The sequence below is a fragment of the Doryrhamphus excisus genome, chromosome 20 (assembly GCF_030265055.1).
Source record: "Doryrhamphus excisus isolate RoL2022-K1 chromosome 20, RoL_Dexc_1.0, whole genome shotgun sequence".
Lineage (NCBI taxonomy): Eukaryota > Metazoa > Chordata > Actinopteri > Syngnathiformes > Syngnathidae > Doryrhamphus > Doryrhamphus excisus.
The window spans coordinates 9,550,840-9,574,624 of record NC_080485.1 but is presented as its reverse complement, the minus strand read 5'-3'; the positions used below and the strand labels follow the sequence as shown (position 1 = coordinate 9,574,624).

General features: G+C 41.2%; 1 protein-coding gene across 2 annotated transcripts; it reads left to right on the top strand.

Moving 5' to 3' along the window:
* The first annotated feature begins 1,517 nt into the window (after positions 1–1,517).
* Positions 1,518–23,030, top strand: LOC131108201 (1-phosphatidylinositol 4,5-bisphosphate phosphodiesterase beta-1-like). Of its 2 annotated transcripts, XM_058059046.1 has the most exons (32): positions 1,519–1,837; positions 2,689–2,766; positions 3,707–3,775; positions 3,975–4,115; positions 4,178–4,257; positions 4,335–4,388; positions 5,439–5,514; positions 6,138–6,238; positions 6,773–6,936; positions 7,011–7,157; positions 7,223–7,380; positions 8,701–8,783; positions 8,872–8,956; positions 9,036–9,201; positions 10,370–10,425; positions 10,555–10,651; positions 10,751–10,835; positions 12,200–12,324; positions 12,453–12,607; positions 12,676–12,843; positions 12,909–13,008; positions 14,076–14,180; positions 14,320–14,432; positions 14,598–14,748; positions 16,151–16,204; positions 16,283–16,460; positions 16,541–16,673; positions 17,960–18,036; positions 18,113–18,202; positions 18,337–18,394; positions 18,482–18,568; positions 19,883–23,030. In XM_058059046.1, the coding sequence occupies exons 1-32, from the start codon at positions 1,739–1,741 to the stop codon at positions 20,033–20,035; spliced, it is 3,486 nt and encodes a 1,161-aa protein (XP_057915029.1). In that variant the 5' UTR covers positions 1,519–1,738; the 3' UTR covers positions 20,036–23,030. The 2 variants fall into 2 exon arrangements, 1 of the variants encoding a protein (XP_057915029.1); XR_009120430.1 differs by lacking the exon at positions 19,883–23,030 and having other exon boundaries at positions 1,518–1,837; positions 18,113–18,254; positions 18,482–18,529.
* Positions 23,031–23,785: the final 755 nt, after the last annotated feature.

The window sequence follows — 23,785 nt, the reverse complement described above, 5'->3', positions numbered from 1 at the left end:
GTGCTGTTGAACACAGTGAGAGGGCTCAACACTCGCAGCAAACGACTAAATATGCAAAAACTGTGGGATTTCTAAATATGTGTTAGAAACATAATGGCCCATATTTCCTAAATCGATATCCATGTAGTTATGTTTGTTTGGTGCTAGCTGTTTGGTTCTAGCTTGCTAGCACCTAGCAAGACAGCCTCATGTCCCAAAAGTGTCCATGCAGTCCGATAGTGTCCCCACATCATACCATGTGTGAATTTGCCTTTAGACATGAGTACATTAGCTAAAATGCTAACATGTTAACAGTCATCATGCTAGCACCTAGCAAGAGAGCCTCAAGGTTAGAAAGTGCCAAGGTTGTCCTATAACCTCCCTACATCATGCCATGTGTCCATTTGCCTTAAGACATTAGTAAATTAGCTTAAATGCTAATATGTTAACAGTCATCATGCTAGCACCTAGCAAGACAGCCTCAAGTCCCAAAAGTGTCCAGGCAGTCTGATAGTGTTCCCACATCATACCATGTGCGTATTTGCCTTTAGACATTAGTAAATTAGCTTAAATGCTAACATGCTAACGGCTACCATGCTAGCACCTAGCAAAACAGCCTCAGGTCCCGAAATGTTTGGGGCAGTCCCATAGTGTCCTCACATCATACCATGTGTGTATTTGCCTTTAGATACGAGTAAATTAGCTAAAATGCTAACATGCTAACAGTCATCATGCTATCACCTAGCAAGAGGGCCTCATGTTTTGAAAGTGCCAAGGTTGTCCTATAACGTTTGTATGGCTGGGCATGCCCATAAATATAAATTGCCACCCATTCTATTTACATTTCAATCACAAGTAATTGTGCAAGCAATGACTACTTTTGGATTTCAGTTATGTCGACAACCGCTTAGGTTAACATCAGTCAGCCAGGATGAGGGGCATCGACATGAACAGCTTCCACTCTTCAAATATAAGCCGCCTTTTCCGTAAGCCAACTCGGGGGGCCTCGGAGCCACGTTACCATGGTAACAACCACCGGAGCCAGCTTGGATTGAAGAAATTGTTGCGGACAGATGTTGCACCAGGCGGGGAGAATTGTGTCTGCATGAAGAAGAGTTTCCATGATAGCGTAGCATAGCAACACGCCCGGTGTAATAACGGCGCTTTGCACCGATCCAGCATGCAGCAATGACACCTGTTGACCCAAACCATCAGAAGTCAATGAGCCTCTCTATGAAACCGGCCTCGTTTGACCCAAATCCCCCTTTCAGCTTTGGTTCCGCCTCCCCCCAAGTCGCCCACTCTTTCCCTTTTCCTCTCCTCCTCTTCCTCTCCATCTCTCCCACGCTGCTGCTTTCTTTCCACCTCTCCATCGCCACTGCTTTCCCTCTCGTCCCTCCCCCATCTGTAGGAAGATGTGCGCATGTCGCGGATGAGTCAATTTGTGGAGGCAGTGCGCACACACACACACACACACACACACGTGCACGTATGTTGCTGTCTCCCACAAAGGCATCTGCTCCAGTCTGTCTTTCAGTGAGATGCAGCGGAGAGGGGAGGGGAGGGGGGGGGGAGGATAGTGGCAGGCAGAGAAGCAGAAGATGCTGAGGGTGATGCTGCAGCCCGTCAATTCATCCTTGCCTGACTTGTGAGGGAGTTTGAAGCTTGCGCCTGACAAACATGCAGAACCACATTTAAGTCCGTGGGCCCGGAGTGGGGCTTTAGGGGTGCCGGTTGAGGGTAGCACACGTGTGAAGCCATGGCGAGCGCCCAGCCGGGGGTCCACGCCTTGAAACTCCAACCTCCCGCCGTGTCCCACACGCTGAGGAAAGGAAGCAACTTCATTAAATGGGATGAGGTAGGATGATGCTGATTGCATAAGTATTTTAAATGTTTTGGTGTACTGTATCTATGTAGTATTTTATGAATCATAAAAAAACTGTAAGATGAGCTGCAGAAGATAATGTTAATGTTTATTTGTTTATTTTCTTTTATTTGTTTATCATCTCATGGCTGAGAGCACCTGTTGATTACATGCCAGTCAGGTGTGTGTTGGCATGTTGGAGTGCCTTCACAATGGTTGCCATGGTAACTGGCATGGCTACCCTTACCTAAACAGCCCTGATGTATGATGTGAGATACGTTGTATGAGTGTGACACGCATGAGGACCGGTGGCGCTGTTGAATCAAAAGTGTGTGCATGTGTGTGTTTTGGATATTTTGTCTTCTTTTTGAATACAAGCTGAGCTTTACATGTTGTTTTTTTTAAGTCAGTTTCCATGACAACTGTTGACATTGAGCTCATTTTCGTTCTTCTGGTTTCTATTCATCTGCATGTAGAAGCTACACAGTAATCAATGTGCTCTTCTTTGGCAAAATTGATGACTGAAAGACACATTTAAACACAAAATGAATCATGTTTCTTCCAAAAATAACATGTAGACCGTACACCTGATATTTGTATTACATTATATTATATTATATTTTATTATATTTGATTAAATGTACATGTCTATAATACTCATCTTTTGCATGATGATAAATTAGTTAATTTATTGTTGCATGTATCCATTTTCATTGTAATATATGTTGTAAATACAGCACTGCAATTAATTATGAGGTACCCCAGGGATCCATCCTGGAGCCCATTTTCTTTCCTTTCAAAAGCTTGTTTTTCTGTGTTTTTTTTTTTTTTTTAACTTCTTCCAGGATCTTTCCACTGTGACTCCTGTGACTCTTCATGTGGACCAACATGGACTTTATCTGTACTGGACTGACCAGAACAAGGTGCAGCACACACACATCTGTTTCAGAAGGTCGGACTCAAACCAAAACTGACTCTAACCAAAATAACATTTGCCATAGAAAATGATGTAAATGCAATTAAGTGAAAAGTGAAAAATGTTAACATAAGACACATTTTATAGATAATAAATATAGTTTTACATGCAAAAAATCTGCAAGAATGATTACACATGAAAAATAACTCAACATTACACACACACATGCTTATATATATATATAAGTATATAAGTATATATGTATATATATACATACTTATATATACACACATACTTATATGTGTGTGTGTGTACAGACAGCAATTTTTGTCATATATACATACTTCTGTAATTTCTGAAAATTCTGAGGTCTTGCACCGTGGTTTCGATACAGTTCACGTCGTTTAGGTCTCTATGACTCTAAAATGGCAACGGCGGCCCACAATGCATTGCACGATTACGTCCAAGTATCACAACATTTCGTCTTGTGCTTGTAGTCAAAGATGGTGGCGTAAACAAGCAAGTGAATGCAAACCAAGGCAAAATTTTTGTTAACCAAAAAAACCCATTAACCGCTGCAGACGTTAACCACGGTACCGCTGTATGCGTATTTGGGCTGACAAATACAAATAAAACACATTTAAAGTCACCTTTTAAAGCGTAAAAAGAAGTGAATCGGTATTCATATTAATAAAATAGTGTTAAGTTTTAATTTGAAAGTGCATTCCACCTACCTCACGTTAACATCCCGTCTAGGAGTTAAGATGTTCCACAGTACACAGGAAGAGAAAGTGAGCGCATGATCCCACACTCCGAAAGGTGCTTATTATCATTGATTGCCAACACACTCACCCAGCTTAGCGCCTCAGGGAACAGGATGCTGTGTAGCTGACTCTGTGTGTGTGTGTGTGTGTGTGTGTGTGTGTGTGTGTGTGGGTTTCTTTCAGGAGACAGAGTTGCTGGACTTGACCCTTGTGAAAGATGTCAGAACAGGCAGAAGCACCAAAACGCAGAAGGTAGTTTGGCCTCTTCACCTCTTAACCTCTCTTTGCGAAAGCCTCTTCAGATATGCCACTGCTTCTCTGTGACCTTACGCTCACCTCTGAGTCGGAAAAGTTGCTGTGATAATGAATTTGTATGCTGAGTTGAGGTCGAGTTTAGCAGGGTTGTGGACGCTTGATGCATTTACCGCTGACTGTTTGCGTGCACCAATAGGAGGCAAAATTGCGGGAGCTGCTGGATGTGGGCAATCTGGTCGGCCGCCTGGAGAACCGCATGGTTACCGTGGTGACGGCTTCAGACATCGTCAATGTCAACCAGCTGAACTTCATTGCGGCTCAAGAGGAGGAAGCTAAGGTACGTGATGAATTGGATGGATGGATGGATAATCGGCAGAGAAATAATTATGTTTTGCTTAGGCGTGGTGTGAGGAACTCTTCTCTCTGTCTTCCAACCTGCTGAGCCACAACCTCAATAGAGACCACAGTCTCCTTAAAGCGTGAGTCTCTCATATTACCATCAACACTTCAACACACAAAGTGATGAAAATGCACATTTGTGGCCATGCTGTTGCAGATACGTCAAGTTGACTCTCCAGCCCAATGCAGAAGGCAGGATTCCCGTCAAAAAGTGAGTTCCGGATGTTTCTTACCTGTAGAATCTCATCTCATCTCGTCTCATCTCATGTCAGCGGCTGCTGTTTTAGCGTCTTTCAACGAAGGCCGAGCAAACCTGCAGAGACGTGCGCAAACTTTTAACTTTGCTCTTTCCTTGTCTCCCGCTTCCAAAAATAAATTTCATTCCACGTGCACTTGGGAAAGCAAAAACAGGGACAGGATCCATGAAGGTGCTTAATTCAGCACTGACCTGGTAAGCAATCAGCGACAGCGCATGTGACGGAGAACACGCACATGAAGGACAGCTGCTGTGGCCGCAGCCTGGAAGCCATGATGAGACAGAGGAGAAGACGCTTGGTAGAGTGGGGGGGGCGGGGGGGTACAGCTACTGCATATCAAGCATGGGACCATTCCACATCAACAGGCTCGGGTTTGAGTCCACTCAATTACACACGTTTTCTTGCCTTGGTTGGTTTTCCTTTTTTTCTAACCTCTCACCTCTAAACAGGCAGGAAGAAGGTTTACTCCATTGCCAGTCAGGTGTATACCATTCAAAGACTTGTATGCACTTTTAAATCGGGCGTCATCATGCTATGGAAGCATTTTGTACCACCAAGAGTAAATTGGACGTTTAAAAAAAACAATGAGATTTGGGGCTTAAATACCACTCAATTTGATTCATTCATTCATTCATTCATTCATTTTCTACCACTTATCTTCACGAGGGTCGTGCTGGAGCCTATCCCAGCTGGTACACCCTGGACTGGTCACCAGCCAATCACAGGGCACATATAGACAAATAACCATTCACACTCACATTCATACCTATGGACAATTTGGAGTCGCCAATTAACCTAGCATGTTTTTGGAATGTGGGAGGAAACCGGAGTACCCGGAGAAAACCCACGCATGCACGGGGAGAACATGCAAACTCCACACAGAGATGGCCGAGGGTGGAATTGAACTCGGGTCTCCTAGCTGTGAGGCCTGCGCGCTAACCACTCGGTCACCGTGCAGCCCCAAAACAATAATAATTGATATAATTTTTTTTGTTTATTTGCAGCATCGTTCGGTTGTTTTCGTTGGACAGGAAGCGGGTGGAGAACGCCCTGGAGAGCTGCCGCCTGCCTTATGGACGGGTAACACCTCACCCCCCGACCCCCATTAATTGAGTCCCAACAGGCTATTATTTTTATTTAGTAACGTGTCTCTTGACTGCATTACATATACGTTACATTGTTTTGTCCAATCAGAGTTGAGCTTCTAAGTGTTGCCATGTCAATGTAATTTTCCCAGTGCCTTCAGAATCAGTAGTGCTGGCCCATGTCACAGTCACAATATTAGCGATGAGAAGAAATAGAAGCTGTAACAAAGCCAGTTTAAGGTTTTTATTATTAGTGTTACTGTAAGATCATATTACATTGTCCTGTATCTGACTATTAAAAATGCTGAGACTGTTTCAAATGTGATGTAGTTAGATGGTAGTCGTTCACGCATTGATCTGAAAACGTTGATGTTCTCTTGAGTGTTGGGGTTTCTCTCCTCCTTTACGCTGTTTTTAATCTGATGGCTTTCATCTGACGTTCCTCTCCGCTGTGACTCACGGTGCATGAAGAGGGCAGATGAGCACACCGATATCTCATCGGCAAACATTTTAAGTCAGCACGTCAGAATGTGTGCTCAGCCTCACAAACGTTCCTCTTTAAACTGGAGGAGACAGGAAAGTGACAATGCCGTGTTGATGTTCCTCTCTGCTTTACAGGGTGACGGCATCAAACTGGAGGACTTCACTCTGGAGGTCTACAAGAGCTTCCTGGACCACCTTTGTCCTCGGCCTGAGCTCGGAAACATCTTTAAACTGCAGTGAGTGAATGAACTTAAATACGTTACACATCCAGCAGAATGTGGTGGAAAAAGCTAAGCAGTGGAAACATTGTCACCAATAGGCCATTTTTATTGAGGTTGGCTGCACCGGAATTCTGCCTAGCAACAAGTGACAGCTCGGGGGCCATTTTAGACCTGCAGCTTGCTTTTTATTCGCCTTCAGCATGTTCATTCATTCATTCATTCATTTTCTACCGCTTTTTCCTCACGAGGGATGCTGGAGCCTATCCCAGCTGTCTTCGGGCGAGAGGCAGGGTACACCCTGGACAGCCAATCACAGGGCACATATAGACAAACAACCATTCACACTCACATTCATACCTATGGACAATTTGGAGTCGCCAATTAACCTAGCATGCACGGGGAGAACATGTAAACTCCACACAGAGATGGCCGAGGGCGGAATTGAACCCTGGTCTCCTAGCTGTGAGGTCTGCGCGCCAACCACTCGACCGCCGTGCCGCCGCCTTCAGCATGTTGTAAAAATAAAATAAATACATTATTATAATATAGGGGAGGCGATGGCGGGACGATGTCAGTGGATCAGATGACAGAATTCATCAACAATAAGCAGAGAGACCCAAGACTCAACGAGATCCTCTACCCGCCTCTACGACCCGCTCAGACCCAAACGTTGCTTGATCGACACCAACAGGACAAACCACTGCTGGAGCAGGGTATACACACACACACACACATATGCAATAAATGTGTCTATTCAATGTGTGTATATAATGTGTGTGTTGTGTAGGTCTCATCTCCGTGCAGGCGTTTTCCAGTTATCTTTCCAGTGACGAGAACGGCATCATCCCACCAGACAAACTGGATCAATCTGAGGACATGAGCTTCCCTCTGTCTCACTACTTTGTCAACTCCTCTCACAACACCTACCTGACAGGTACACACACACACACACATTTACGGTGTCTTCTCATTGATGTTTAACGCAGTATGTTGTTACAGCGGGTCAGCTCGCGGGGAGCTCCTCGGTGGAGATGTACCGGCAGGTTCTGCTGGCCGGGTGTCGCTGTGTGGAGTTAGACGTTTGGAAAGGAAGGACTGCCGAGGAGGAGCCTGTCATCACGCACGGCTTCACCATGACCTCTGAGATCTGTTTCAAGGTGATGACGCACACACACAGACACAGACACACTTCCTGTCTCTTCAGATAGACGGTACGCTCAGTTTGTCTGAGGTTTTATGAGGTGAAATAAAACAGTCAAGATGTGGTTCAAGATCAGATTTAATATAATAGGTGAAATAGATCCATAGATTGTTTTCATTGTCAAGCAAATTTGCTGATTTTTGGTCAAATTATCATCGTCATTATCCATTAATTTATCCTCACGAGGGTCGCGGGGGGCTGGAGCCTATCCCAGTTGTCTTCGGGCGAAAGGCAGGGTACACACTGGACTGGTCGCCAGCCAATCACATGGCACATATCATCGTCATTATTCATTCATTCATTTTCTACTGCTTTTTCCTCACGAGGGTCGCGGGGGTGCTGGAGCCTATCCCAGTTGTCTTCGGGCAAGAGGCGGGGTACACTGGACTGGTCGCCAGCCAATCACACGGCACATATCGTCATTATTCATTCATTCATTTTCTACTGCTTTTTCCTCACGAGGGTCACGGGGGTGCTGGAGCCTATCCCAGTTGTCTTCGGGCGAGAGGCGGGGTACACCTTGGACTGGTGGCCAGCCAATCACAGGGCACATATCATCGTCATTATTCATTCATTCATTTTCTACCGCTTTTTCCTCACGAGGGTCGTGGGGGTGCTGGAGCCTATCCCAGTTGTCTTCGGGCGAGAGGCGTGGTACACACTGGACTGGTCGCCAGCCAATCACAGGGCACATATCATCGTCATTATTCATTCATTCATTTTCTACCACTTTTTCCTCACGAGGGTCGCGGGGGTGCTGGAGCCTATCCCAGTTGTCTTCGGGCGAGAGGCGGGGTACACACTGGACTGGTCACCAGCCAATCACAGGGCACATATCATCGTCATTATTCATTCATTCATTCATTTTCTACCGCTTTTTCCTCACGAGGGTCGCGGAAGTGCTGGAGCCTATCCCAGTTGTCTTCGGGCGAGAGGCGGGGTACACACTGGGCTGGTCGCCAGCCAATCACAGGGCATTGTCATTATGAACATCTTATTAATTTCCTCATCAAATACAGGTCAGAAAAATAAGATTAGACTGCCGCGAGCATCGCCTCTCGACTTAGTGCACAAGCCCAGCTTACTGACTGAGTGCACTCAGCCAGTGCACTGAGCTGGATCATGGCAGCATGTCAATTTAGGACTATAAACAGCGAAACAATGTACAGAATATTGCATTATGTTGTACTTATTGTCACTTTTTCCTGTTGTTACTTATTATTATCCTGTAGTTACAGATTAATTAATTCGTTAAAAAGTGTTTTTTCATTCCTAGGAAGTGATTGAGGCCATTGCAGAGTGCGCCTTCAAGACATCGCCTTTCCCGGTTATCTTATCTTTTGAGAATCACGTTGACTCGTAAGGATTAATTTTCACAATACTCACATTGTTTTACATTATTTGTGTTCCTCTTCACACGCTGAAATATCTTTCTCTCATCTGTCAGGTTGAAGCAACAGGCTAAGATGGCTGAATATTGTCGATCAATCTTTGGGGAGGCCTTACTGATTGACCCACTGGACAAATACCCTGTAAGAACACACACAAATACACAAGATAAAATACAGTTGCAGTTTTGTCCTGATCGCTTTAAAACCCTTTTATAAATAGCTGGAGTCGGGTGTGCCGCTGCCCAGTCCTCAGGAGTTAATGGGCAAAATTCTCATCAAGAACAAGAAGTCACACAAAGCCTCCAATAGCGCTGACGCCAAGAGGCTGACGGAGCAGCCGTCCAATCAGGGCCACGAGCCGGTGTCTCCTTGCCCCAACACGGGAGGTACGTTACACAAGGCACATATTTTAATGATCAATTTACAAGATTGGACAATAAATTAAGTGACTCCCGCCGTTAGGCTGTATCGTTTTTGTATCCGTGTTATGACATATTCCTTGATTCCTATTCTCCTCTATGAACCAAATATTAATTTACAGCTGTGTAAATTATGCTTTCATTCAGCATGTAGGATTGATAGCAACCATTGATCATATAATAGGAAACAGCCAATCAGAACACAGAACTTAATCAGCCAATCAGGACTGTTGTGGCTCTATATTTAGCCGGCTACAGAGAACAGATGGCGGACACGTAGTATACAACACCCTCTAATGGTTGCAGTAGTAAATTATTATATTATATTATATTAAGGCGGGGTACACCCTAGACTGGTCGCCAGCCAATCACAGGGCACATATAGACAAACAACCATTCACACTCACATTCATACCTATGGACAATTTGGAGTCGCCAATTAACCTAGCATGTTTTTGGAATGTGGGAGGAAACCGGAGTACCCGGAGAAAACCCACGCATGCACGGGGAGAACATGCAAACTCCACACAGAGATGCCCGAGGGTGGAATTGAACCCTGGTCTCCTAGCTGTGAGGTCTGTGCGCTAACTATATTATATTATATTATATTATATTATATTATATTATATTATATTATATTATATTATATTATATTATATTATATTATATTATATTATATTATATTATATTATATTATATTATATTATATTATATTATATTATATTATATTATATTATATTATATTATATTATATTATATTATATTATATTATATTATATTATATTATATTATATTAACCAATGAATGATGTATTTTGGTGTGTCTTCTTCTATTTACTTGCTTTATTCAACTCCATTCCTCTGTAAAGTGTCTTTGAGTATTTTGAAAAGCGCTATACAAATAAAATGTATCATTATTATTATTAAATACAATAACAGACACACCCAACAGAGCATCCATAGATCACTCTAATACACCACAAGGACACAGAACACAAAAAAACCGTGCAAAAATCAAAGGGAAAATGCTGCATTGTTTTTGAGATGATGCAACCTTCCACGCAGACGCCCACTCTTCTTTTACATTGTTCAAGATGAAGTGTCGCTGAGTCAGTCAACTTCTTTCATTGGAACAGAGATAGACGCTGAGAGTGAGGAAGATGACGACGATGAAGATGATGACGGTAAAAAGGTCAGTGACGGTGATGTCTCATGTTAGAGCAGCAATTACACATCACCATCATCCTGGTTAAAAACCCCACCCTGGTTTTCACGGTTGAAGTGCCGCTCTTGAACTTTCCCCTCTCTTCATCTTCATCAGGGTTCAGCGGAGCGTGAGGCCGTGGCCACAGAGGAGATGTCCACTCTGGTCAACTACGTCCAGCCCACCAAGTTCAACTCCTTTGAATCCTCCAAGAGTAAGTAAGAGGCCGGATGTTCGCTTTTCTCACACTGTGTTTAATGAGGGAGAAATTCATTGAAGTGTGTATCCTGTGTGTGTGTGTGTGTGTGTATAGAGGCGGCCCGCTGTTACCACATGTCGTCCTTTGTGGAGACCAAAGCTCTGGAGCACCTCACCAAGTCACCAGTGGAGTTTGTCGAGTATCCTTAGCGACAGTTGCTATGGCGACTGCACATCATGGCAACTGCTACTTCTTCTTCCTCTTTTTGATGCCCTTCGAAAACGATCTCTCATTTGTGTTGCTGTTGGCCGACATAGAATGTGTTTGCTTGGAATCTTCATTCGGTACACCTGCCTAAACTAGTGGGATTAAAAAAAAAAACTATTGATTGACACTTTTGATTGACACTGTTAGAGGTATTTATTTAACAATATTTGTACTGTATGTGGGCTGCATGGCGGCCGTGTGGTTAGCGCACAGACTTCACAGCTAGGAGACCAGGGTTCAATTCCACCCTCAGCCATCTCTGTGTGGAGTTTGCATGTTCTCCACGTGCATGCGTGGGTTTTCTCCGGGTACTCCGGTTTCCTCCCACATTCCAAAAACATGCTAGGTTAATTGGCGACTCCAAATTGTCCATAGGTATGAATGTGAGTGTGAATGGTTGTTTGTCTATATGTGCCCTGTGATTGGCTGGCGAACAGTCCAGGGTGTACCCCGCCTCTCGCCCGAAGACAGCTGGGATAGGTTCCAGCACCCCTCGTATGAGGATCCTCGTAAGGATAAGCGGCAGAAAAAGAATGAAGGAATGAATTAATGTATTGTATGTATGTTTTATTGGTAATTAATGTTATAAAAATTATGTACTGTAAATAATAGAACAAAGTGCACGATGGTCGAGTGGTTAGCATGTGGGCCACACAGTCAGGACATCAGGAAGACATGAGTTCAAATCTCCGATTGGACATCTACATATGGAGTTTGCATGTTCTCCCCGTGCATGCGTGGGTTTTCTCCGGGTACTCCGGTTTCCTCCCACATTCCAAAAATATGCTAGGTTAATTGGCGACTCCAAATTGTCCATAGGTATGAATGTGAGTGTGAATGGTTGTTTGTCTATATGTGCCCTGTGATTGGCTGGCGACCAGTCCAGGGTGTACCCCGCCTCTTGCCCGAAAACAGCTGGGATAGGCTCCAGCATATACCCGTGACCCAAGTGAGGAAAAGCGGTATTGAAAACGGATGGATGGATCATAAAAAAATATGTAATAAATATTATTGTCCTTAAAAACAGCAGTGCAATCCTGTTGTATACAGGATCTAGTACTATGTTTTGATGATCATAAAGGTATTGTTTCTGCTTTATGATTTCATGGCTTTATTTATGACTATATTTGTCTGTTTGGTGAAGGGTGTAGCAAAGTTCAAGCAAATGCGTTATGAATTATTTGTGTTATGAAAGTCTGCAATGAAAAAAACAACAAATGAATTGAATTGACTGGAGCGTATGTGACATTATCCAGCAGTGAAAAGTGTTTTTTTCCTCAAGCCAGCATCGACCAGGTATAATAAATCCCAACTAAGTCGAATTTATCCCAAAGGAACCAGAGTGGACTCGTCCAACTTCATGCCACAACTCTTCTGGAACGCCGGCTGTCAGCTGGTGGCTCTCAATTATCAAACCATAGGTCTTTACTTTATTATTATTTATATCATGTCCTCTCAGTTCATCCTGCATAAAGAAGATGCTGTCTCTTCCCTTTAAGGAGAGATCATGAAGAAAGATGTTCAAGCTTAAAGGAATTTTTTCTTGCAGATCTATCCATGCAGCTGAACCTCTTCATGTTCGAGTATAACGGTCGCAGCGGCTACAGGCTGAAGCCCGAGTTCATGAGGCGGCCGGATAAACACTTTGACCCCTTCACGGAGAACACCGTGGACGGCATCGTTGCCAACACCCTCTCAGTGAAGGTTGGCCTCCAGGGAGCTGTTCGTGTTCCCTTTAAAGACGTGTGTCACCTGACAAACTGTGTTTTCAGGTGATTTCAGGCCAGTTCCTCACAGAGCGCAGGGTGGGCGTGTACGTGGAAGTGGAGATGTTTGGACTTCCTGCAGACACCAGGAGGAAAGCTTTGAAGACCAAAACCTCACAGAACAACAATGCCGTAAATCCAGTGTGGGACGAGGAGCCCATCGTGTTCAAGAAGGTGAGAAATGAGAGTCTGGTTAGGTTTAATGTTGCCATGGTGATACGATAATAATTTTCTGACAGGTGATTCTTCCAACTTTGGCCTCGCTGAGGATCGCCGCCTTTGAGGAAGGAGGGAAGTTTATCGGCCATCGCATCATTCCAGTGTCAGCAATAAGACCTGGTACTTGGATTCCATATTCCATATATTACAACCTATAACAACTAAATATTTTTGTTTAACATTAGAGCCCTCTAGACATGAAACAACACCCCTATAGTCACCTTTACACCCATAATACCCAATATTGTGTGTTGTTGCTATACTTGTGCTCTCTACAAGACAGGAAAGAGACGGACAGGAAGTAAGAGTTGAGTTTGGACTTTGCATGGGTAATCAAGCGGCAATCGAGTCTGGTGCTTGTGTGTCTCACCAAACATTTCAGTAACACCAGTGTGCAATACATCAGAGTCTTTGAGTGCCTTATATTTTTATATTAGTTCATTTCAAGCATAACTTAACTGCAATTTGCTTCAATATGTAAAAATTTGATATATAATAATATATTTAAAAAATAATATATAATAATATATATTATGATATAATATAATATCATGTAATATAATATAATATAATTAAAAATTAATATAATAGAATATAATAAAAAATAATATAATATCATATAATATAATAAAAAATAATATAATAATAATAAGAAGAAGAATAACAATAATAATAATAATAATAATAAGAATCATAAGAATCATCATAATCATCATAATCATCATAATCATCATAATCATCATAATCATCATAATCATCATAATCATCATAATATAATAATATAATAATATATAATTTATATGTATAATAATATTACGTATTCAACCATGATTTATTAATTCATATATTTTTGAAAACTCGTGAAACAGTGAATTGGAAAAAAAATTGGAATTGCGACATGGCGAGGGAGGACTGTCTTAATGCTAAATGGGTGTGGCATGAGGACCACCTATATCGCCCAATGTATGCATAATATGCTATGCTAACTTAGTCAGTGTGGCCCTGATCCTCCTTCCTTATGTTGTGATGCAGGTCTTCTTTGATTTATGAACAACAAATGGCCTCCGGGCCGCACTTTGGACACCCGTGTTCTTTTTCTGTTGGCACTTTAAAAGTGATGCTGCTGATTTGGGTCCTCCAGCATCCTTTATTCAACCACTAAATGACTTCATGTGTCTTCTGTCAAGGCTACCGCTATATTGGCCTGAGGAATGAGAAGAACCAGTCTCTTATTCTGCCGGCTGTGTTTGTGTACATCGAAGTCAAAGACTACGTCCCTGACACTTTTGCAGGTAAAGGCAAAGAGTTTATTTTTTTAATGTCCTGTTTTTTAATCTTTGTGTTAATGACAGACTTTCTATTTTCTACTGTATATGTGCCTGATATGCACATCTTGTCTCTGCAAATAAAATGGCTTCACTCTGTACGTAGATGTGATCGAGGCTCTGTCCAACCCAATCCGATACATCAACCTGCTGGAGCAGCGCTCCAAACAACTGGCGGCTCTGACGCTGGAGGACGGAGAGGAAGAGGCGCAGGCCGAGGTTTACTAGTTTTGAATATTTTTAGGATCATATGTACCAATCCTCCAGATTAAATGTGGCATTATTGTACCGTTACTTATGCTATATGTTATCATATACAACCTAATTCTTATTGTGTCCAAGATTGTCTTAAAGGAAATGTTCCTGCTTGTTTTTGGAACTTAGGATGAAGCTGACAGCGGCGCCGAGCGTAAGAATGACCCAAAGTCAGCGTTGGTAGAGAATGGACTCAGCCCCACCGCTGGCCCCACAGGCCACACCCCCACCACGGCAACGCCTAAACCCTCGGCAGCCAATCAACAAGCAGCGACCACAGGTAGAACCGACACAGACCAATTCTTTGTCTCATTACTTATTCATCACGCCTCTTCATTCCACCACATATGTTACTGCTGATATCGGAAATTGAGAGTTAGACAATATCGACATATTGGTTTTTGTTGTGAAATACCAGTTCAAACCAGTCCAGACATGTTCAAACCAGTTTCAACCAGTTTAGACCAATTCAAACCAGTTTAAACTGGTTCAAAGCAGTTTAGACATGTTCACACCAGTTTAGACTTGTTCATATCAGTTTAGACTAGTTTACACCAGTTAGATTGGTTCATACAGGTGCAGGCAGGTTCAAAGCATTTTAGACCAGTGCAAACTTGTTTAGACACGTCCAAACCGGTTCAAACCAGTTCAGACTGGTGCACACCGGTTTAGACCAATTCAGACTGGTTTAGACCTGTTCACACCAGTTTACTCAAACCGGTTTAGACCAATTCAGACTGGTTTAGACCTGTTCAAACCAGCTTAGATTTGTTCATACTAGTTAAAACCGGTGCAGGCAGGTTCAAACCATTTTAGACCGGCGCAAACCCATTTAGACAGGTTCAAACCAGTTCAGACTGGGTCATACAGGTTTAGACCAATTCAGACAGGTTTAGACCAGTTCATACCAGTTTAAACTAGTTGAAACCGGTTTACACCAGTTCAGAATGGTGTAGACCAGTTCAGACCAACTTAGATTGGTTTATACTAGTTCAAACCGGTGCAGGCAGGTTCAAACCATTTTAGACCAGCGCAAACCTGTTTAGACAGGTCCAAACTGGTTCAAACCAGTTCAGACTGGGTCATACAGGTTTAGACCAATTCAGACTGGTTTAGACATGTTCACACCAGTTTACTCAAACCGGCTTAGACCAATTCAGACTGGTTTAGACCTGTTCAGACCAGTTTAGACTAGTTGAAACTGGTTTACACCAGTTCAGAATGGTTTAGACCTGTTCAGACCAGCTTAGATTGGTTCATACTAGTTCAAACCGGTGCAGACAGGTTCAAAGCATTTTAGACCGGTGCAAACTTGTTTAGACAAGTCCAAACCATTTCAAACCAGTTTAGACTGGTTTACACCGGTTTAGACCAATTCAGACTGGTTTAGACGTGTTCACACAAGTTTACTCAAACTGGTGTAGACTGGTTTAGACCTGTTCACACCAGTTTAGACTAGATCAAACTGGTCAAATCGGTTTAGACCAGTTCAAATCATTTTAGACTGGTTCAAACCAGTTTAGACAGGTCCAGATCAAGTAGAGAAAAGAAACTAGAGAGGGGCGAATGCCATACCTCAAATAGGCCAAGATCTACTGTACTCCATTGGAGACATGGCACAATGATTATTTGGGGTGATGAGATGTTCTTGTTGATGTTCTTTCTATTCTTGTTGGCTTCAGATGTAGCCAAGCCGGCAGCAAAGACTGAAGATTTGGTTTTAAGCGTTTTAATAGGTGAGTATGTTCTCTCTCGTACGTTCATGTCAGTAAAGTTGACCGAAGACTCAAATACTCGTCTTGGATGCTGCACAGATGTCCCGGTGTCCTCGCTGGCCAGCCTGCAGCAGTCCAAAGTTTACCAGAAGGAGCAGAAACGTCAGTTCAAGGAGCTGAAGGAGTTGGTGAGGAGGCACCAGAAGAAGACCGCTGAGCTGCTGAGAGAGATCAACAACAAGTACAAGAAGACAGCCAGACAGTGCAGCAAGAGCAGGTGGACATTTCCTCTTTGTCTCCGAACTTAGCACAGCTCTTCGGCGACGTCTTAGCGCTTTGTTTCTGATGGTTTCTCAGGGCGGCGTCTTCAGACGGCGAGCGAGACGAGCGCCTCCAGTCTCTGAGGGACGAGCAGCAGCAGCAGCTCGTGACTCTGAGGCAGGAACAGTACTACAGCCAGAAGTACCTGCAGAGGGAACACATCAAGACGGTGATGCAATACTCCAACTTTCACTGATTCTGGTCACACGTAACGTAATTGTATGAATATTAATCAGAGAAGGTGGCACACAGGAACCTGAGAAAATACAACTAGAGATAGACTCACCTCAACACACCTTTGGACTTCGGTTATGCATGAGGCTGTTTTTTTATTAGCCCATGCCTATGCATTTGGCAAGCAAAAAATTTATAATTCATTTGCAGAGGGCCAATAAAAAACTGACTGAAAATGGCCCCCGGGCTGCATTTTGGACAAAAAAAACTCAATATAAGTAATATAAGTTCTTGTACAATTCAAATTTTTGATTTTTCCATCTCATTTTTTTCCATCTCTCTCCGTCGTAATAAAAAAAACCATAAAAAAATAATTGTACAAGTTTTTTTAGACAATTTCAAATGACTGCTGCTTTTTCCCATAAAACTGCAAATTACATATCTCATAGGTCTTTTTGCATAGATTTTTTTATTATACTCTGTTTTTGCTCTTGTAACATTGCAATATTTTCTTGTTATGTTAATATTAATATTAATTTCTTTCTATAATATTCCAACAACTTTCGTCTATAATATTCCAGAAAATAAATGAATAAATGTAAATGGCCCCCGGGCTGCATTATGGACAAAAAAACATCAATATAAGTTGTAAGTATAAGTTACAAGTTATTTTTTTTCTCATATTCTATTTTTGGTCTTGAAACATTACAATATTTTCTTGTAAAATTATTGCTTTTTAATGTAAATGTACAACTGTTTTCAATAATATCCCTGGTCAAATTTTCAAATAAAATGTTATAGTAGTGAAAAAAATAAAGATAAAATAACCCTTTTCTTGTAAAATTCGGATTTTCTCAAAATATATTTTACTTTTGTAATAAAAAGCAAAAACAAAAAACATTTTAAAAAATTCAGATTTTTTTTCTATACCATTTCTGTAATTTCTCCGCAAAATGACTGCTGCTTTTTTCCCTTAAAACTGCGAATTCCATCTTCTCATAGGTCTTTTTGCAATAAAGTTTTAAGATTTTTTTTATTATACTCCATTTTTGCTCTTGTAGCATTGCAATATTTTCTTGCAATATTTAATATTAATGTAAATTTATAACTTTTTTCTATAATATTCCAACAACGTTTGTCTATAATATTCCAGAAAATAAATGAATAAATGAAAATGGCCATTTTGGACAAAAACATCAAATCACATCCAAATCTCAGCAAAGTCATATTTGCCTTTCGTTCCTGGTGTTAACTTTTTATGAATCTTTTGTGAACGGCCAGCTGACGGAGCGACTGAGCAGTCTGGCGGAGGAGAGCCACAGCACGCAGATGAAGAAACTCAAAGACGTCTGCTGCAAGTATGATAAACATCTGCACCGGTCAACTTCCAAACTTGACGGGAAATGTGTTGAATAAGTGATGATGTTTGCTCAGGGAAAAGAAGGAGCTGAAGAGGCAGATGGATCGAAGAAGAACAGAGAAGATCACCCTGGCTAAGATGAAAGAGAAACATCTGGCGGAAGAGTAGGAATGACCTCCTTTTCAATCGTCTTTTCAACCACCTTGTCCACTCGGGGTCTTTAAACCTGCGCATATTCATAACACACGTTGTTAATATGAACACGTCATATAAACGTGTGTCTGTTACCTCCTACCAGAGAGAAGATGGAGATCAATAAGTCGTACGTCAATGAAGTGGTGCAGAACATAAAACGGGTGAGCAAAAAAGCAGCAGTCATTTCTTCAAAGGTCATTTCTGGACTGTAAAATGATGTCGTGACGCGTGTTTGTGTGAACGTCAAGCTGGAGGAGACTCAGGCGAAGCGTCATGAACAGCTGGTGGAGCAACACAACCTTCTCCTGCAGGAGATACAAGAGCAGAAACCAAAGGTAGCAAACACACACATCCTGCTCTGTGTTTACTTTCATTCTCAGTATGGTACAGCTTATCCTCATGAGGGTGGCGGGGGTGCTGGAGCCTATCCCAGCTGTCTTCAGGCGAGAGGCGGGGTACACCCTGGACTGGTCGCCAGCCAATCACAGGGCACATATAGACAAACAACCATTCACACTCACATTCATACCTATGGACAATTTGGAGTCGCCAATTAACCTAGCATGTTTTTGGAATGTGGGAGGAAACCGGAGTACCCGGAGAAAACCCACGCATGCACGGGGAGAACATGCAAACTCCACACAGAGATGGCCGAGGGTGGAATTGAACTCTGGTCTCCTAGCTGTGAGGCCTGCGCGCTAATCCTCAGATTAGTTTTATTTTCATGATGACTTCTTTTTCCTCATAATAAATGCAGCATCTTCTCATTAAAAATATTACCTTTTCCTTCTAAAAGTATTTTTTTTCTTGTAAACCTTTTTGCATATTAAGGATTCTGAAGTCTTTTTGTCTTTTGAATGTTAAAATTTTAAATATAAAAGTAGCCTAAATAACTTTTCCTGTAAAATTCTGACTTTTTCTGGTATTCTGATTTCATTCTCACAATATGACAACTTTCATCTTGTAATATAATTTCTTGTGCAATTCAAAATTTTTTAATTTTTCCATAACATTTCAGTCATTTCTCTGCAAAATGACTGCTGCTTTTGTCCCATAAAACAGCGAATTACATCTTCTCATAGGTCTTTTTGTAATAAAGCTTTAAGATTTTTTAAATTATATTTCATCTTTCCTCTTGTAACATTGCAATATTTTTTGCGATATTTAATTTTAATGTAAATGTATAACTTTTTTCTATAATATTCCAACAACTTATGTGTAGAATATTCCAGAAAATAACTATGAAATAACCTCTTTTATATATGCATATATATTATATATTATATTTATATATCATGATGTAATTTTAATTCTATTAAATACAATTTTATTCTCATAACATGACAATTGGACAAATGTCTTGTAACATTCAAATTTCAGATTTTTTTTCATAACATTTCAGTCAATTCTCTGTAAAATGACTGCTTTTTTCTGGCAAAAGTATAACTTTTTTCCCATAAAACTGACAATTTCATCGTCTTGTAAGATTTTTTTCTCATATTCTATCTTTAGTCTTGAAACATTACAATATTTTCCTTTGAAATAATTGCTTTTTCATGTAAATTTTTTGATAATATTCCAACTTAATCTTGTCAAATATTCAAATCAAATCGAAAAGTAGTGAAAAAAACAACTCTTCTTCTTTTCAGCTGCAGGGCGTCATCGAGGCCGAGTTTCAGGAGAAGTTCCAACGTTTGCCCGGTGAGATTCAAGACTTCCTGCAGGACAGGAGGTCAGAGGTCAGAAGTCAAAGCAAGTCCCGGCCGTCAACCCCGAACGAAGCTCTCTCAGAGGACGACTGAGGATGAAAAGATGTGTGAGGACAGGAAGGAAGTGAAAAGAAATAGGAAAAGGAAATAGACGCTGACGCTGATGGGTTAAGACTGTTAAGACTGATGAAGGATTTAACACATTCTTTTTTTTAAACAAGCATGCACTTTGATATTACGCAACCTTTATTAAGTCTGATTTGACGTCTGAACTATCCATCCACTTTTCTCCTTTAGCATGCTGACCAACATTAGCTGCTATTATTAGCCTGCAAAATATATCAAAGTACATTTTTTTTGTCATATTACCAGACGGTATGTGCTTATATTTGCATCAAAAATACAAATCGGTCCGTTATTAGACTTCCTGTTACAAACCAATATTGCATTTTTGTTACCATTCTGAACTAAAGCCTACAAAATGGACCTTACATGGTTGAAGCCTGTTTGCTATTAAGAGCAGTAACCATGGGAACCATCCTGTTCTACTGTCTGATGTCATCATTAAGGATAGTTTCTAGTTAGTTCTGGCAAGTCCAGTCATCCCTGGTTTATCGTTAATTGGCCATAGGTGAATTGCTGCAGAGTAGTCGTAAATGGAGTATTCTGTAATTAGAGGATGGAAGACCTGTTTATGACCTTCTTAACGAGGGATGTCATATCAAAAAAAAAATCGGTATCATATTTTTCCCCCATCATGAAAAGCGATATAAGCAAATGCTGTATCAACTGTTCATTCCACCACATATGTTACTGCTGATATCTCAATCGGAAATTGAGTTGGACAATATCATCATATCAATTTCCGTTGTGAAATACCAGTTCAAACCAGTCCAGACAGGTTCAAACCAGTTTTGGCCAGTTTATACCAGTTCAAACCGGTTTAGGCCTGTTCACACTGGTTTATACTAGTTGAAACCGGTTTAGACCAATTCAAAATGGCTTAGACCTTTAGACTGGTGCAAACTCGTTTAGACAGGTCCAAACAGGTTCAAATCAGTTCAGACTGGTTCACACCGGTGTAGACTGGTTTAGACCTGTTCACACCAGTTTACTCAAACCGGTTTAGACCAATTCAGACCTGTTTAGACTGGTTCAAACCGGTTCATACAAGTTAAAACTGGTAAAAAGGTTTAGGCCAGACAGGTTCAAACCATTTCAGACTGGTTAGAATCTGTCCAGACCAGTTCAAACCAGTTTAGAATGGTTCACACCGATTTAGAGCAGTTCAGACTGGTTTAGACCCATTCACACCAGTTTACTCAAACCGGTTTAGACCAATTCAGACTGGTTTAGACCTGTTCAGACCAGTTTAGACTGGTTCAAACCGGTTCATACAAGTTAAAACCGGTAGACAGGTTTAGGCCAGTCAGGTTCACACCATTTTAGACTGGTTCAAATCCATCCAGACCAGTTCAAACCAGTTTAGAATGGTTCACACCGATTTAGAGCAGTTCGGACTGGTTTAGACCTGTTCAGACTAGTTCAAACTGTTCCATACCAGGTCAAACCGGTTTAGACAAGCTTAGCCCAGTTCAAATCATTTTAGACTGGTTCAAACCAGTTTAGACAGGTCCAGATCGGTTCAAACCTGTTCAAATTCTTCCAGACGTGGTTGAGACCGGTTCAAGTTTAGAGATACAGATACAAGACATACAGAGAAATATTCTACATGGTTTCTTTGTGTTAGTAATGTTATATTGATGAAACCATGGCCACAGGCAGGAAGCACGCTGTCAAGAAAAAAAGACAAAACTCCCAATGCTAATATGTGACTTTGTTATGTCTCATTTATGTTTACTATATTGAGTAATGTGAGTGCAAAGATGACTATAGGGGTGTTATGTCATGCCTAGAGGGCTCTAAGGTTAAAAAAAACATATTTAGAAGGTCAATGCTTTGACTACAATAATATTCCTATTATAAATAATCTTACATCACAGAAAGTCACTTATCGCTGCTGGGTCTTAAACCAATTAATAGCGATAAACGAGGGATGACTCGACTTTATCACAAAGAAATGTACTATAGTACCCCACTGAGCTCCAATATCATTTTAAAGACCCTGAACCGAGAAGGAGCAGGATGAGATCGTGTAAATTTGCATCTGGAAGCATTGACTGAGTCAAAGATTAATAATATGAGAGATCACAACTTTGTTTTTGCATGATGTAACTTTAATGATGCACTTTTTTTGTATTTGTAATTATTTACTGTTAATCAAGGTGAGCGTAGGAATTTCAAAGTATGTTTATTAGACTGTTAGCCTCATGTTTTTGTGTGTTGGATCAACATCCAAACTGCTGTTGGGACTTTAAAGTAAGCAATCCGAGTCTTCACATTCGTAGCAGCAGCATTCGCTGGCGTCGTCCAGGCGGAGCGGTGGACTTCCCGCATGGAACGTTTCTGCATGATATATTTGTTTCAATGTTTCTTGAAAGCAGAGCCGTTTTTCTTCTTGGTGAATGGACCAACATTGTGATTTCTTCTGAAATGCTTGTACTGTTTTGTAAGAAAAAAAAAGAGCTTTGTACAACGTTTGAGCAATGTGTTTTAACTTGCGCTGCGTTCGACAACCTTTTGGCAGGGAACTTTTTATGCAGCTTACTGTTGACTGGCCCATGTTTTTGAAGTCTTAGGCCATTTTCCATGGCAATATTCACTAGTCACGTCCAATCCTTGCCTTTTTTTTTAGGGCCAAATGATGTCATTAAAAACATGTTATCAACAAAAAGCAGTCGATTGCACGGAGCAAGCGACTGAACTGAGCATGCTTTACATCTGCAACAGTTTGAATTGTTGTGTGGTTTTACTGGATGCTATTTCAAGACTATTCTGAGCACTATTAAAATGTTTCAACTAAACTGTTATTTCAAAAGAATCATACAGATAACATAATGTTTTCAAAGCTGTGTAAATGGCCATACATCCCTCGCCACTTTCTGGTTCAAACACATTGTGTGTTCACAAATTAGTTCATTAATAAATGATAACCGTCAAAAGATATAGAAAGGTAAGTCACGTGTATTATTTGGGTCTATGTATGTTTGTATGTACAATAATAGAGTGTGGATGGATGGCTGTACAAAAAACGTAAGGGGTTAGTATGTCGTTTTTTTTCATTTTTTTCAACTTGCTTCTAATGCACTTTTCTGGTCGAAAAAACAGGGGAAACCTCACACACACTCACCAGGAGCTCCAGAAGCATCCAAAAATGGCATAAAATGCCAGAGTTTGAGGCGGTGATTTTTGACAAAAAACGTAAGGGGTTAGTATGTCGTTTTTTTCATTTTTTTCAACGTGCTTCTAATGCACTTTTCTGGTCAAAAAAAAGGGGAAACCTCACACACACTCAAAAGGGGCCCCAGAAGCACCCAAAAATGGCATAAAATGCCAGAGTTTGAGGGCGGTGATTTTTGAAAAAAAACGTAAAGGGTTAGTATGTCGTTTTTTTCATTTTTTTCAACGTGCTTCTAATGCACTTTTCTGGTCAAAACAACAGGAGAAACCTCACACACACTCACCAGGAGCTCCAGAAGCATCCAAAAATGGCATAAAATGCCAGAGTTTGAGGGCGGTGATTTTTGACAAAAAACGTAAGGGGTTAGTATGTCGTTTTTTTCATTTTTTTCAACGTGCTTCTAATGCACTTTTCTGGTCAAAAAAACAGGAGAAACCTCACACACACTCAAAAGGGGCCCCAAAAGCATCCAAAAATGGCATAAAATGCCAGAGTTTGAGGGTGGTGATTTTTGACAAAAAACGTAAGGGGTTAGTATGTCG